The 17,656-nt window shown below is 32.0% G+C and overlaps 1 protein-coding gene across 1 annotated transcript in view; it reads right to left on the reverse strand.

Annotated features, from left to right (window-relative positions):
- Window positions 1–17,656, reverse strand: part of LOC107442841 (platelet-activating factor acetylhydrolase-like) — a 165,164-nt gene that overhangs the window by 127,260 nt on the left and 20,248 nt on the right. The window contains exon 2 of the mRNA XM_043044717.3: window positions 17,395–17,506. Within this exon, the coding sequence (XP_042900651.2) occupies window positions 17,395–17,506 (112 nt within the window). The remainder of the gene's footprint in view (window positions 1–17,394; window positions 17,507–17,656) is intronic.

Here is a 17,656-nt window from a genome sequence, read left to right on the forward strand (position 1 = left end):
TTTAAAGTGGTAGTTTATCAATTGTGATTCTTGGTTAAATAAATTCAATTTAGTAGATTTTTATCCATCACTATTTCTAAATAATTCGTAGGCTTATATAATTCACCATTTTGCAATACTTATGTCATGCCAACTGCTACGGAATTTCCGTAGTTTCAGAAATCTTCTTTTCAGACGGTAGCAAAATTAAAGTCTTAATATTTAAAAAAAAATAATTTTAGCGTAACTTGTCCACTATTACTTATAAAAGTGCAGGCCATATGTCTAGATTCTTAATTTCTGATAAAAGTTTTATGAGAGATCCATTTGCTTTAAAAATTTCTACTTTGGTTCGCTACCACTAGAAAGACTTATTTTCAAAATCGTCACGAACTTATTTTCCCAGACTTATTTTCAAAACCACAATTAACAAAATAAACATGATGATTGGGACAAGGGCCGCTGGGAGGCCCGCCAGCTCAAACATCAAAAGAAGAAGCCTGGGATTTCAGCAATGCTCATAGCTAAAAGTGGCAGTAAATGCTTCTGCTACTGTCGTCTTACGTACTGTGATAATAAAAATCTGCATACCAATTTAGTTTGCTAATACGGATACTGTGGAATTGATTTCAGTATATATGACAAAGTAAATGTGTCTTTAAGTTTCGACGTAAAGAACATTAAAGATGTGTCAAAAAGCTGGATATTAAACTATCTTTTTATACATTCCTGCTAATCATAGGTATGAGTTTTCTTCTGCGAAAATCATTTAACACTGCTCTTCATCTACCTAACTTGATTTCTGGGAATCACTCCATATTTAGAAAAAAATTTAATAACTTGTTGAAAGATATTTCTAGCATTTCCCCCCTTGCAATGTATGGAAATCTAATTTAACCTTTTGTCCCTGATGTTCCCGCTAAACCCCCTCACCTTGCTTCTTATCGTCCTTCTTTTTGTTATCTAGTTCAAACTTGTTTCTCTATCCTGATTGGTTAAACCACTTAGCACGTCTTAAGCTCGTTACTTTTCTAATGTCATTTTAGTGTTTACTGTTTAGATACCGAAGAAGGTTCTTGTCTGTAGAACCGAAACTATAGAATATCCAATTTCCACACTTGATTTGCGTTTTCTTCACATTGTTTTTGTTATTTTAGAGTACATTCCACATCACTGTGAACCTTTTACCCGACTTTTTATATTAAAGTGATAAGAAAGTGACTTGTAAAAAGCGTTACAGTAGTATATGAAAACTAAATGACAATTTATATTATTAGCCACTCTTTTCTTTCAGAAAATGCCAGCTTCTTTTTTATTTCTAGGCTTAATCACAAAAACACAAATCATTAATAGCTTATCGTGGAAAAGAATTATTAAATTCTAGACAAACAACAAACTAAGCAATGGATTTATCACTGTATATGACTTTAAAAAATTGATAAATTATCATGAAGTTAAACTCTTAATCTGTGTTCTTAACGGCTCTTAAAAACTCGATTACATGTATTCAAACTACTACGCTTTGTTTTAAAATATTTTAAAGTGTGATAGAGATTTAAAAACTAAAACTTTCAGAATCTTCGGTAATTTTGACCACGATGGAGGAGGATCGAAGTGGTGTTAAATGTGAACTTTTACATTTCTTATACGCAGTGGTGCGGAAACTTAGTTTAAATGAATAAAAAATCTATACATTAAAACATTAACTTAGCTACCACTGAAATAATTCTTACAAAAAGCGTTAAAGTCTTGCATATATACTTTAGCCGCAACTTTCATTACGTAGTTACACCAAAAATTTGTCATTATAAATATATTTGGTGAACTTATGGGGTGTCCAAAAGTAAAGCATATTTTTAGACAGGACAAAAGTGTGAAATTATGCTTAAACTTATACGCACCATTGTTGCTTTTGTTAATGAGAGCAATGATCATATCACTGCAAAGAAATGATTTCGATAAATAAAATGATCAAACATAACTATCGATGCCGCAGTGAAAATGTTTCTGCTACAGCTGTTGCAACAATAGAAACTTTGTTTTTTGTTTAGATAAACATGATCTGTATTAATAGCTCTACAAACTCCTAACTCGACAAGAAATCACTTTCCCATAAACTTTAGAAATAAAGGTGTGAGCAAGAAAAAAAAATTCTGATGATCTACTTCTGGGAAGCTAATAAGTTGTACAGGCCGTCGAACTAAATACGTTGACCTCACGTGAGCGGCATGGCATTACGGTTTTTCTCACCTCAGGGAGGAAAGATCAATCATACTCACGAGATCACGTGAGGGACACAGATTCAAGTTCAGTCACGTGTTCCCGGCACTCGAGTAAGTGGAACAGCAACATCTCGAACGTCCGAAGAATATTAATGAAATTGTTGGGAGAAAAAAAGCCACTTTCGAACAATTGCATTGTTTGCTGGTAAAAGAGAAGTTTCTGGAAGAGAGTTTGACGTTTAAAATTAGGTAAATTGCTTCGGTGTCATTAACTGTAACTGCGAAGAATAATTGTTTATTTGTCCAGCTCAGCTAATTAGGATTTTTCTTAAAATGAATTGTGATGACTTTGGTATAAGACTTAAGCCTAACTCTGAGAGTGCATCTCTGATCAGACACAAAAGATTTTACTACTACTTTACTTGCGACATTTCGTTCCATAAAAACTCTCGAGATCTGTCGTAATGGAATATGTCGTCTCGGAATTTGTCATGATGAGCAAATGACAGCTGTAACAGTGATCTGCTTATCACGAGATTTCCCAAATAAACAAAAAAAAAAAAACAATTGAAACGTTTCCTGGAATGTTACACCTTTCTCTTGATGTATTGATGCAGAATTAACTCACGAACAATTAGTACACTTCGTAATAATGATGCTCCTTTTTATATTAGATTCAGACTACCAATCAGACCACAATTATCCGATCCGACCACTATGATGGAATAACCAATTTACAAAAGAATCATTTAAGTATAAATCCAATAAAATTAAGAAAGTGGTAGCAAATATATCTCTATTTTCTTTTTAAATTTATGAATATGATTTGCAGACGGAAATGTGTAGGGGTCAGGGAGCTGGCCTTGCATCAGAAAGGTTCTGGGTTCGAATCCCGGGCAAGGCATGGATGTTCTTTCATTCTCTGAACTATCTGTCCTAACTGTGGGAGAAACGCTGGACCACCTAATATGTTTTCTCTGAAAGAGTGGTTGACAAATCTGCCCTTCATATACCTGTATCATTCTCCAGGTGGGCATTAGAAAAACAATGAATATGATCGGCTTGTCTTATTTACTTGTCAACCACCACAAATTCAACTCTCAAATATATGAGATAAATTTCTTCCAATTACTTATAAAAAGGGAATTGGAAAAAAAATCCAATTACTTATAAAAAAGGCTCATGCGCACATCTGGTTCACTTTTGAAATAGTCTGAGCAGACTACTTATAAAAAAACCGTGTGGAGGCTTTCTGATGCGATGACTATATTGCAACCTGTTTATTAGTTTTGACAAAGGAGACAAATTAAGTAGTAAAACTTGTAGCATAGGAATAATTACGCCCTCGCTTTTAAAGTGTCAATACTGCAATAAAGTTGCATTTCATTTGTTACTTTGTTTGTCACTATTTCATCTGTTTTAAATGGTTAAAAAATTACTTAAAACGAAAAAAACTAAACTAAACAATACTAAATTATCTAAAAATAACTTTGCGTAGAATTTGTTTATTTGTTACTAAAAGTGTAACAAGTTGGCATAGCTGATATTTAACTAGCAGGTAATTCATATCTTCCTCCTGTTTACATCAAGTTGATGCGCTTTATTACTACGCCTTTTCAGTCAAGACTGTCCATTTTGTACGCTTTTGTAGAAAATTATACGAGTGGTAACTAAGTTAATGTTTAATCTATTATTCATTTTACTCATTTAAACTTATTCTCTTTAGCTCTACATATAAATAATTTAAACGCTCCTATTCAACACCATTTTTTTTTCATTTATTTCATGGTAAAGTCCTTAAAATGTTCTCAAAATTACCAAACATTCTGAAAGCTTTAGTTTTTAAATGGCTACTACTCTATAAAATATTTTACAAAAAGCGTAGTATTTGGCATCCATATTTAAAAGGTTGGTTGAATTGTTTTAAAAAGTAATTAATGTTTGGGAAGTAATTATACTGATATTTTAAAATATTTTCCGTATCGATCGCTTGGAACAACAATTGGAGTTGTTATTTTCAATCTAAGATTTCATTTTATTAAAAAAAGGTAGTTCCACTCTATTAAATATATTAGTTGTATTTAATTTATAATTAAATCTGAGTCACAAAATACAATGTGTTTTTTGAACAGCTAAATAACATGGGGAAAAAACTAGTATAAATAAATAATACTACCATTTTGTTCATATGCTTGTTTTATATACACAGTTGTTTTATTTACCACTGTTGACTAAAAATGCTGAGTAATAAAATTCAAAATGATGTTTAAAAAAAAATTAGTAAACTTTTTTTTATCAAGATTATTCCAGTTTATTGAAAGAGAATGCAAAAAATGTTTATGTTTTAAAGGTGAATAGTTCGAAATGTTATGCAAAATAATGAAATGTAAATAGTAGTTACGATTGAATAGTTAAAGAGATTTTAAATAAATAAAAGTGAATTGAGTTTCTACCCATTTTTTACATTTATAATCGCCTGTGACATCTCTACATATACACCACTTTATTAGTTACTCAGATAAATGTTCATTAGACAAGAGTTTTATTTGAGGAGAGTATTCGATTAACGTTTTTTCAAAATAACATTTTCTTTTCAAACGCAAAATATTTCAATCCAATGGGATGCATAATTTTAAACATTCGAAAAAAAAAGTGGTAACACAAGTGTTTCATAAATATACTTACAGAGATGCCAACTGCTCCGGACACGCCAAAATAATTAAAATAGTGGTAAATAACTACTAGTAAATTTTGCAAATATTTGACTAATTTTGCTTGCTTGCTTGTTTTTTAAAAGGTATAGCATGACATAAGTACTGTAAAGTGGTGAATTATATAAACCTACGTATTATTTAGAAATAGTGGTGGATAAAAATATTCTAAATTGAATTTATTAAACCAAGAATCACAATTCATAAACTTCCACTTTAAAATATATATTTGCTGTCCGGAGCAAGTTGGCATCTCTGTACTTTGCAGAAAGAGAGTTCAATCTATATATTAACACGTTGAATGACACGCTAATTTTACATGACTTATCGTCTGGCCGAACGGTAAATAACTACCTACTAAATTTTCAAATATTAAACAGATTTTTCTAGTTTTTAAAAGTTTTAGCATTACATAACTGTAATAAGTGGTGAATAATATAAACCTACGAATTGTTTAGAGATAGTGGCGGATAAAAATCTACTAAATTAAATTTATTACACCAAGAACCACAATTAATAAATTACCAATTGAAAATATTTATTCGCTGTCCGGAGCAAGTTGGCATCTCTGTGTACATAAATAAAACTACTTTTGTGTGTTCTATATTGCATTAACTATTGCTAAACCATTTTAGTAACCATAATAATGCAAAAAAATAATTAAAAAATTTTAATTTGTTTTTAATAATCTTGGCTTCGCCGGTCACCGGTGACCCCCCATGGCATTCAGCGTGTTAACAGCATGAATAAATGTTGTATATGAAGGTAAATGACAGGTCTTTTTTGAGTTTAAAGTAGTAAGAAACAGAACTTTCAAAAAATGGAAAACCTGCTCATTTTTATTAAGCTTATCTCAAAACAGCATCGCTTCTCGAGGAAACTAACTATACCATCTTGTAGGCATATGCATCTACTAACAACGAGGGAAAGAAAAATCGATGAGACATAGGCCCATTTTCATGAGAAAAAAAATTACCAAATTTGAGACAGTACAGTAAAATTATAGATCTTTCACTTAAAAATGAGCTCAAATTAAGAAAATTTATAGGAACTCTATCTGTAATTAAAGAATATAATTATGGAAGAAGAAACACTGACGGTTTATGCCACAAAAATTCTGATAGAAAAGCATAGTTTCTAAGCAATGTATTAGTCCGAAGTGTTGTTAGGAATGAACAGTAAAACAAAAATTCTGTTATCTATCTCTTAATATTTTCTCATTTCTTCGTGTAATTTAGTTGATTTTATAACCGTCTTTCAACAGTTGATTCTTTTTTGGGGGGAGGGGGTTACAATTACGAATGCTCAACTTCGCAGTCTTGTAGTTCTGAACCCACTCCAGAAGACAATGGAGCCTCTTGGACTAAGTATTTGGAGAAATTTGCTTAACGAAAGACTTTTTTATGGAATCCCCGCATTTACGTTCCTTTAAGAGCATTCCTTCCCCGCATTTAAGTTACTTTAAGAGGAAAATCACGAAAACCTCCCATAGCTAGCCTAAAGGCAAAGGGGTTCTTTTCCATGATTCGTCTACCACTGAGGATATTTGATGTCAGCACTGTGGTCGGTACGAGCCAGGTGAAGAATTCGTATCAACCAGCCATCGCTGGGATTTGAAAGTGGTTCACCTCATTGGAAGGCGAAGGTTTTATTCCTTTAGCCACCATGGCCTTAATTTAGCTGATAGATGTCTGAGATTTACTTGAATGGTGTTTATATCCTTTCACACTTTGACGTCAGTGGAGTTCATATACGTTTCGAAATTTTTACGGCCCATGACTGATCGGTCCAGGACTATGCAGTTAATAACCTGTGGTATCTTGGAGAAATGATTGCCAACAATAACAATGACCTGGTTATTAAATGTATGAGTAACTGAACGCATCAATGTTTTTCCTTCGATAATTATAAATTTTAATTACAGATGAAGTTATCGCAAAATTTCTTTATTTTATCCTAATTTGAGACTCCCGGTGGCTGAGCGATAGCGCGTCGCGCTCCCGTGACACAGGTCCTGTGTTCGATCAGCGGGCCGGGCAGGGCTGAGCCAGCTTTTCATCCCTTCACTGGGTCGATAAATGTGTACCAAGCATGCTTGACAACTAAACACCGGAACATCTGCTCCTACACCTCAGAGCCCAAGGTCAAGAAAACTGAGATGGGCACAGTTGGCCCTCGCCCTCTATGGGATGTCGCGCCACTGAGTTTATTTTGAAGGGGCTGAGTTTATTATCTTATTTTGAAGGGAGGTGATCCTTCATTAGTGTCTCAAAAAAGAGAAGGAATGTGATTTCTAATACAGCATTTGAGTGTCCCCTATTGCAATTTTTATCTAATGCAAATGGCACGAGGTCGCATTGAGTATTTTTTTTCACGTGTTAGTTGATGCATTTACCTACAAGATGGTATAGTTAGTTTTTTTAAGTGGTGATGTTGTTTTAAGATAAGCTAAAAAAGATACAGATTTTTTTTTAAAGTTTGAACGGCTAAATCTTCTAAAAGCGTTAGGAAAGTGCTGGTTCACAGAACTTGATTGAATAGAATACTTTAATATTCAGTAAAGAAACTATTAGGATGCTGATGTTTAACCACGATTTTTCAGAGCAAAAAAAAAAAATACTCTGATCCGAACTTTTGACAGAGCATAAATCTGAGAAGAAACAATGCCTCTTAAAAACGAGAGCACCACCATAACTAGGACTTGATGTACTAATGTAGCGAAACAAAGTTTTGGGGTATTGTTGCTTTTTTTTTCTAAACCCATTGTTGTCCTTTGCGAAGAAGAGGTTATTCTCTCGGATTCCACCTTGCTTTACAGGACCTTGCCAGTAACCAAGAGTTAAAGAATTTTTGTGTTAAGTCTACTCCTGGTTTTTTGCGCGGACTATTTAAAAAGTGAACCAGTTGAGCGGATGAATCCAAATTCTTTTTTCCATGTACTCATACTCATATGTGTTGGTTATCTTAGCATCAGCCCCGCTAGGGGCTCCAACTAATTCATCTGAGTGGAAATAAATAATAAATCGCCGAAGCGCAACTGAAAGGTGAAAGTTGGGGTCCAGTATCTTTTACTGAGAGAAAATTAATATGAAGTAGTGAGATTGAACAAACAAGTTTGAGAGAGAGAAGAGGTTTTGTGGCAGACTGCCTCGCCTCCCTTCGAGGTATTACCCCCGAGCTTCTCAGGTGCACAGTAGCCACATAGCCCCAGGGAAAAGGAGAAATACATAATAAATGCGCAAAATTATTTACAAGTATTTACAGCTATTTACAAAATTTACGGGACAAAACTCCGTCGGATAGGAAAAAGGCGGTTGTCGGGCTATATTTTATGTTGTCTTTGATGAGCTCAAAATCAAAATTTTTAAAGTAATTGCACGTATGACAAGAGAGTGCATCTCTGAAGAAACTTGCACATAGTTCAGCTATATGCTCATCTATTTTGTTGATTTTTAACTCTCGTCTTAGATCTCTCATTCTCATGGATCTGGTTTTTTCCATGTAATTAGAGGAAATTTGAGATATATATTTGAGAATCGAATTTGTGGTGGTTGACAAGAAAATAAGCAAACCATTTATATTCTTAATTTAAAAAAATTTTTAGGGATATATTGTTACCACTTTCTTAATTTTACTACATTTTGTATTAAATGGTTCCGCAGAAAATAAGTTTACTTTCCGTTCGTCGCTTCCCGTTGTATATATATATTTACTTTTACCAAAGTTTAAATTCATCATATCGTTTTTCTCGTGTATATATTTAACCCAGACTCGATTATTTTATGCTAATTCATTGACTTTTACCTTTATCACTTGATAATCGAGAATCTTTTCTTGGCCCTTAAAAGGGCCTTTTATATACTCTCGCACGCTTGTTTCCCGATGTATATATTCTTGTATTCTTAACCAGTGTTTATTTTATTACCCTGTTTATCGTGTATTTTAGCTAACTTAGACAGCGTTCTATTACGCTCAACCCATTGTTTAATCATTGCTCTATTCAACAGGTATACGCTTGCGTAACCTCTCTAACACCTTTCCTCCCTTATTCTACATTCAATTTTAGATGAAGGTGTAGATAGCCATACGGGCTAGGAACACCGTAAGACATAGTTTATATCAGTAAATAAGTTTACCTTTCAGTATTTGTATTATTGTATTTAACCCAGACTGCGGTTTTCTTCGCCTATTATTTTTCGATTAAGCAATGTTTCATTTTTATATCTCACGCTTGCGTTAACTTCTAATCCCTCTTTCCTCCCTTATGATAATTAAATTTTCGGTGGAGATGTAGATAGTCCTTCGGACTAGGGACACTGAATAAATAAGATTAAATCGGTAATAAGTTTACCCTCATGATGGTCTGACAGGACATTCTTTAAGAAACGGTGTGGAGGCTTTCAGTTATAGGAGGTGTACAGAAAATGAAGTTTGTTTTCTAGGGGAAAATTGCAGATTTTTTTACTGGTATCCTTGAAAAGGAAAGAAGACCATTGTCATTTCACTCTGCCAAATTAGAGATTAAAAGAATATTCAAACAATCGTTTGGCGATGCAGCCTTAATTTCCTGCCGGAAGATGTGCTTTCTCTGTGAAGAGACTCATCTCGTACTTTTGCCGTATCAAATTTTAGACATTCGACCAGACATGGCTGTCTTCGAGCCTATTTGCATCGTTGACTCACCTCAGCGTAGTTTTTGCGATACTGGACAGAACATGACTGTGGCTCATCTCGACGAATACCCTGTTTAGAGGGAATTGATATGTACTGTGAAAAAGTTTTGGAGAGCCCGTATTCAAATGACATGATAGCCAATAGAATGGAAATTGTAAAATAAATAACTTTTTCTTACTTCAATACCAGCAATTTTGAAATACTTTTATAGGATTGCAATATTTACAATAAGAATGCTTTTTTTTTAATTATAGTAGTATTTAAATTAAAGATAAGTCCTTACGCTCAATTCGGTCATATGCAAAATTTTCATGGTTAACAATTATAGAAACTTAAACATGATCTTTTAAATTATGCCTACAGTTTTTTCCGGTGTAAAATCTTCGAAGTCATTAACTGCTAAAAGAAAGATTGTTTGCATAGAACTAGTATAGAAGTGTTTGATATATCTTATTCAAGCCTTGTAGAAGCTTGGTTTTGTTTAATCTGAATTAATATTTTCCTTTTTAGTTACCACTTGATCCACCCCCTGTCCCAAAAGAAAGAAGACTATCAAATTATTTTTAGTACTCAACTATGTATTTTTAATTTACAATCACGGGTACCTAAAGAAAATAATTCCCATAATTTCTCTCCGTTGGAATGGAATTCCTTTTCGTTGAGGGCAATACTGTCAGAGAACTTTACGAATTTTTCACCTTATTGGTCACTAACAAAATATCACTTCCCATTGGATTTCTAAACTAGGTAAAGTGGTCTAAAAAAATTGCAATCGGAATATTGTTAACTCATCAATTTTTATTGCTAATTGTATATATTTTTCATCTGTGCATAAATGCTATCCATTCTTTAGTGTATTTTATTCTTTGTAATGCTTTTTCACTTGTATTTCACTTACCTTTTTTACTCAATCAAAATTTCCGACGTTTCCCAATAATTTGACAGAGCGCCATTCACTCTTTTCGAGAATGGATTTTCCAAGTGGTAGTAAAACAATTACCGAAAAACTATCTTCCTCAAAAATATATTTATATTTTAATCAGGTTGAAATTCGCTATTGTAAAAACTAATATGCTTTTATATATTTGTTATAATTATTTACATATAGTGGTGGTCAAACTAATTTAAAATTATTATTATAATTCAAAAAGTTTAGTCAAATAACATGAATTTCGCTAGCACTTTAAATATAAAAATAAAATCTTCCGGGAAAACCGGAAGAATTGGCAGCTATGCACTCCATTTTGCGCCCTGTAACTTTAACTGTTTTCATGTATATTTTTCTCTTTTATTTTCAAGATGGATAAGAAAAAGGTCGCAACTTTACCTGTTTTCATGTAAATTTTTCTCTTTTATTTTTAAGATGGATAAGAAAAGGGTCGCTACTTTAACTGCTTTCATGTAAATTTTTCTCTTTTATTTTCAAGATGGATAAGAAAAGGGTCGCAACTTTAACTGTTTTCATGTAAATTTTTCTCTTTTATTTTCAAGATGGATAAGAAAAGGATCGCAAGGCATCAGATGCCCATCTCTAATGTAAATGGTGATCTCTCCGGGTTTCCGCGGTCCTTGAAAAATTTTAGTAGTGGTAGTAAATTTAAGTTAACGTTAAAATATATTTCTAATTTTCACATACCACTTTATCATTAAGTGGAACAGCACCGTGGAATTTTCATGCCTACATACTTTTTTTGGGAAACAATTTTTAGTGGTGGTTACATAGAAATTAGAACAACGACATTTGTTTTATTCGAGGAACCACTTTTTAAAATTTTCAAGGCCCGCGGGCGAATGTTTTTACCCAAAATTTTAATTTGAATTCTAGTTAACTACCACTGGGGAAAATCATCCTCGAAAGGACTGAAAGTTAGCAGGCATGCTCTTATAAAGCGGCCATCAGAACTACCAATTTAAATAACCATAGCTGCCACTGGCTGCTACGTCATTTAATGCAATCATCTCGCTACTCGGCAACAAGATATTCAATACAATATTTATATATAATAAATTAAATTTTAAGAAAAAAGTTGTAACACATACGACTTTTTTTTTTCCTAATATATAACTTTTCTGTCACATATTGCATACCTGCCAACTCTTCCGGATTTTCCGGAAGATTTTATTTCCATATTTAAAGTGGTAGTAATTATATACTATTTTTTCTTTTAGAAACTTAATTTTTAAATGTTTTTGATCACCACTATTCTTACAAAAATTAAGCACATATACTAAAATGAGTTACTATCATGGTTGTCAACTTAAGTTTTCTCAAATACAACATATTTGTTTGCTTAAAATTGAAGTTTTAATTCCATTTTAATACCACTGGGAAAAATAATAATGGAAGGGATTAAAAGTTGGCAGGTATGCATATACTGCGATGCCACAGGCGACTGTTTATGTAAAAAGTGGTAGAAACTCAATTCCCTTTGTTTTAATTATTATCTCTTTATTTATTCAATGATATATACCACTATAATTTACATATCATATAATTCATATAAATAGTTTTATGTGTCAATTATCTACTGTATCCTAAATGCCATATGCCCTTAAAAAGTGCTAATTTTAGTCTTCCATTGGCAACCTTCGATATTTTATCTTACTAACATCGTTTCAGGGAATATTTTTCCCAATGGTGGAAAAAGGCAAACATAAATATTTCAATAAATTAAGAATAGTGAACACCGTTGCATGTAAACAATTTAAGATATCAGCTTGTTACAAGTTTTTCGAATTAAGTGTAGTAAAATTTCTGCTTGGTTAAATAATTTCCACTTTAGTTCAATACCACAAGAAAAAGTATTTTGCTTGAATTGAAAAGTTTATACTGATGATATCTAGAGAATTTCATGCAAAAAAGTAACCTTAAATAATGTCGCTAAATAATATGCATACCTGCCAACTCTCCCGCATTTTGCGGGAGATTTTATTTTCATATTTAAAGTGGTAGTAAATATATACTATTTTTTCTTTTATAAACTTAATTTTTAGATGATTTTGATCACCACTATTCTTACAAAAATGAAGCACATATATTAATATGCGTTACTATCATGGTTGTCAACTTAAGGTTTCTCAAATACAACGTATTTGTTTGTTCAAAATTGAAGTTTTAATTCCATTTCAATACCACTGGGAAAAATGATAATGGAAGGGATTAAAAGTTGGCACGTCTGAATATGTAAATTTTAATTAAACAGAGTTCCCCTATTCGGCCAACTCTTCTGAATTTTTCGGGTGATTAAATTTCAGTGTTTAATGCGATTACAAAATTAATATATTTATACTTTATTTTTATTTGAATAAATGTGATTTGAAATAATTTTATTTATTAGTGCATTTAAAAAAAATTTGAAATATGTTATATACCAGTAGTCAATAAATTTAAAAAGAGATAAAAATTTAATTTAGTTATTATATCCTGCATTAGTCAATCGCAACTAACACTACAATTCACATTTCAAATTATCCATATTTAAAACAAAAACAGTATTTTAAATCACCTCGAAGGGAGGCGAGGCAGTCTGCCACAAAAACCTCTTCTCTCTTTTAAATTTGTTTGTTTAATCTCGCTACTTAATTTTAATTTTCACTCAGTAAATGTCACTGAACCCCAACTTGTACCATTCATTTGCGCTTCGGCGATTTATTATTTATTCCCACTCAGATGAATTAGTTAGAGCCTCTGGCGGGGCTGATGCTAGGATAACCACCACATATGAGATGAGTATTTTAAATCACTTTCAACAAATAACTGAAGTTACCTATGCTAACAAAGGTTGCTAATTTTAACCCTATGACAGATTAATTCTTGATATCTTTGATTGCACTGTAAACTACAACTCGCAACGGAATATTGACAGAGAAGACAGCTGCTCTGGATAATCCCAAAATAATTTTTAAAAAACGGTAAATAACTAAAAACTAAATTTTGAAAATATTTGACTATTTTTGCTTGCTTTTTAAGAGATATAGCATGAAATAACTACCAGAGATGCCAACAGCTCCGGATACGATAAAATAATTTAAAAAACGGTAGATAACTACAAATTAAAATTCGCAGATATTCGGCTAATTTTCAAAGGTTTAGCAAGACATAACTGAAATAAAGTGGAGAATTTTATAAGCCTTTGAATTATTCAGAAATAGTAATTCATAAGAACCTCATAAATCGAATTTATTAAACCAAGAATCACACATTAAAAACCTACCATTTGAAAATATTTAGACGCTCTTCGGAGCAAATTGGTATCTCACACCTACCAACATTCACTCTTTTCGAGAATGGATTTTCCAAGTGTTAGTAAAACAATTACCGAAAAACTATCTTCCTCAAAAATATATTTATATTTTAATCAGGTTGAAATTCGCTATTGTAAGGAATAAAATGCTTTTATATAATTGTTTTAATTATTTATATGTAGTCTAGGTCAAACTGATTTAAAAGTATTATTGTAATTCAAAAATTTTAGTGAAATAACCTGAATTTCGCTAGCACTTTAAGTATGAAAATTAAATCTTCCGGTAAAACCTGAAGAGTTGGCAGCTATGGTATCTCTGAATTACTCTCAAGTGGTGAATTACATATGTCTACGAATTATTTAGAAATAGTAGTGGATAAAAATATACTAAATTGAATTTATTAAACCTAGAATCACAATTGATAAACTACCACTTTAAAATATATTTATTTGCTGTCCGGAGCAAGTTGGCATCTCTGCGTTGAAGACGTCTGAGGCACGTCAATTATTGTTTTGACATAAGAAACAAATGACGTATCCCCGACGTCTTCGTATGTCAAGGGGTTAATATCTTTAATAAGACTTTGAATTTTATTAGACACTTTTTTTTTTAAACATTTTTAGTCGAGTGCGGCAGTCCTACTATAAGTGTGTTCATATGTAAGCCAAACCTCAATGAAATGTAAATTTACAATGTCCATTACCGCCTTGAATGCTATGGGGGTGACCGGCACTGAGTTTGTTCGTAGCGCCGTGGGTGTCACCGGTGATCGGCGAGGCCAAGATTATTAGAAACACATAATTCAAGTAAATGTGTTATTTTTAATATTATTATCATTACTAGAATGGTTTGAAGAAATTAATGCAATATAGAACACAGAAAAATAGTTTTATTTTAATGCACAGAGATGGAAAGCGAATAAATATTTTCAAGTGGTAGTTCATTAATTGTGATTCTTGGTTTAATAAATTCAATTTAGTAGATTTTTATTCACCACTATTTGTGAACAATTCAAAGGCTAATGTAATTCACCACTTTTTTCATATATCTTATGCCTAACGTTAAAGTCTTAGTCGCCCAAGGGCAATATAGATAGACATACCCTCCAACTTATGAGGATTTTGAAAATAATTCTTTCTAGTGGTAGCGAACCAAAGTAGAAATTTTTAAAGCAAATGGATCTCTCATAAAACTTTTATCAGAACTTAAGAATCTAGCCATATGGCCTGCACTTTTATAAGTAATAGTGGATAAGTTACGCTAAAATTAATTTTTTTTAAACATTAAGACATTAATTTTGCTACCGTCTGAAAAGTTGATTTCTGAAACTACGGAAATTCCGTAACAGTTGGAGGGTATGTAGATAGATGAAGAAGTCACATACTAAACCTTTTAAAAAAATTTGAGAAATCTAATATTTGTAAATTTAGATTGTGGTTAGTTACCGTTTGGCTAGACGGGAAAGCCATGTAAAATTAGCGGGGCATTCAACGTGTTTAAACGGCAATTCTCTACCATTCGAAGAAAGAAAAAACTTTTTGACCAGCGTAAGAATTTGTAGATATGGGTATTATGACCGATTTTAAAAATGGTAAAAATAACAAATCGAATATCGATCATTTATGCATTAATAACTTTAACTGGCAGAATAAGTTAGATAACACAGGGGAAAAGTTTCATGAGATTTTTGCGTCGCTGATTTCATATCTAAAATCGATTTCTCTTAGCACACTATACTTTTTTTGCAATTGAATAATATATTTCTAATCAGGTTTTTTTATAATTCAGGGAAGAGTATAGTAAGTTTCTCCACTCCTCTCATACGTAAAGCGTAGTAGGAAGAAAGAGTTAAGACTTTTCAAAGCATATTAAGTGAAAAATAAAGAAATACACGATTCTCGAAAAAAATTCATACGTGTATTCTTATCAACTGAATATGAATTTTATGACAGTAAATTAATCTGAGTAACGATAAATAGTTTAATTCCACTGATAAAGGGTGCAAGTAAAAGAAATTTTAAACCATTTAATTTTTTTCCGGATAGGTAAACAGCCTTATTTTATATTAAAAATTTTAAATAAAATATGCTTTTTATGCTGTGTTAAACCAGCTCCTTCTATAACTGAAAGCCTCCACACTGTTTTTTGTAGGTAGTCGGATCAGACCACTATGAGGGTAAACCAGTTATTTAAAGAACCATTTAATATGAAATCTATTAAAAATTAGAAAGTGGTACCAAATATATGTCTAAAAATTTGTCTAATTTATGAATATAATTGGTTTGTTTTATTTACTTGTCAACCACTACAGATTCAATTCTCAAATATATATGATAAATTTCTCTCAATTACTTTCAAAATAGAAATTGGGTTCCTGCGCACAAGCGGATCGCTTTTTGAAAAATCTGCGTAGACTACTTATAAGAAACCGTGTGAAGTAATGGTTAAACCCATGTAACCTCTTAACCAACTAAGCGCTGAGCTTTGATCAAGAATTAAATCAAAGAGTGTCTACTCTACCTAAGAAGATACTAGCGTTCACGAACATCAATTATGATTTTTGCAGTCTGTTACCGTACATGCTCCGTTGCAAAGCTTTCGGTCTAGTTTATGGGTATAGAGGTATCTGAGTGTGGCGACTTTCAGGAACTGACACTTTATTTCGATTTTTAGGAAAATATCTTTTAGTGGTAGCTAAATTATTACTGTTATATTTTAATTTGTTATTCTTTATTTCGTAAATTGGATTTAAAGTTATTTTTCACACAACGACACGAATATGACTCAAAAATTCATGTAGAAATCTTTCTTACAGCTGTCTCATTGTGAGATTTTTAAAATTTTGACAAATTTTTCAAGAATTCTGAACGCTTTAGTTTTTAATTATCTACCATTCTTTAAAACAGACCTACCAAGTTCTCCAGTTTTTTTTCCGGAGATTTTTCCACATATTTAAAATGGTAGCCAAACTTCCGCCGTAACGTTTTTTTTTTACAAAGATTTTGAGCATCACAATATTTAAGCAATCAAGAGAATTAATTAAATTGCAAGCAGTACAATCCTTAAGTGATTAAGCAAAAATTCAAAAACTTTTGCTTACTTAATTATTTTCTGACAAATATTTTAAAATCTGGGATACATAAAATGCAAAATCACTTGCAAGAGAGTAAAATTTACAAGTTTTTCAATTTCTTTCACTTTAGTTATCAAATAATGTTTGGTTTTAAAAATGAATCATGTACAATATAAATCATGGTGGTAGTTTCTATTTTAGAATTAAATAGACTAAATAAATCAAAAAAGAGTTTATACCGCTTAGTGCATTTTCAGTTACCGATGGTATTCTATCACTGCTAATAATGTGGAGAGCTAGAACAATCGAATTTAGCAACTCTTCATAAAATATTTTACAAAATGTGTAGGATTTTGGCAGCTCCGCTTTTATATTAGATTAAGTAACTGAACATACGCTGCTTGTTACACTGTATTGGTAAAAACTAGTTCTAACCGGAAGATAAAATGTCTCTTTTTTTTTTTTAAGGAATCATCACAACAAAACTTACCAACAAACGTTGGGTAGGACTTGCTGAAAAGGGGTGGCCACATCTTGAAGAACATTCCGTAGCCTTTGAGGTATCGTTTGTGTGGAAGCCATTCTGGACACTTATTTTCAACCTGTACAAAATAGAAGACAACATTGAATATTTGTAAAATAAGATTTTTTCAGCATTTTAGTTTAATACAATATCTGGACTATAATTGCTTGATCCTTTTAAGGAAATTGTTTTACCACATTTAATGCACTTTGTGTAACAGTGTTTTTTC

This window comes from Parasteatoda tepidariorum, chromosome 4 (genome assembly GCF_982258835.1).
Source record: "Parasteatoda tepidariorum strain Cologne lab strain chromosome 4, Ptep-v5.0, whole genome shotgun sequence".
Lineage (NCBI taxonomy): Eukaryota > Metazoa > Arthropoda > Arachnida > Araneae > Theridiidae > Parasteatoda > Parasteatoda tepidariorum.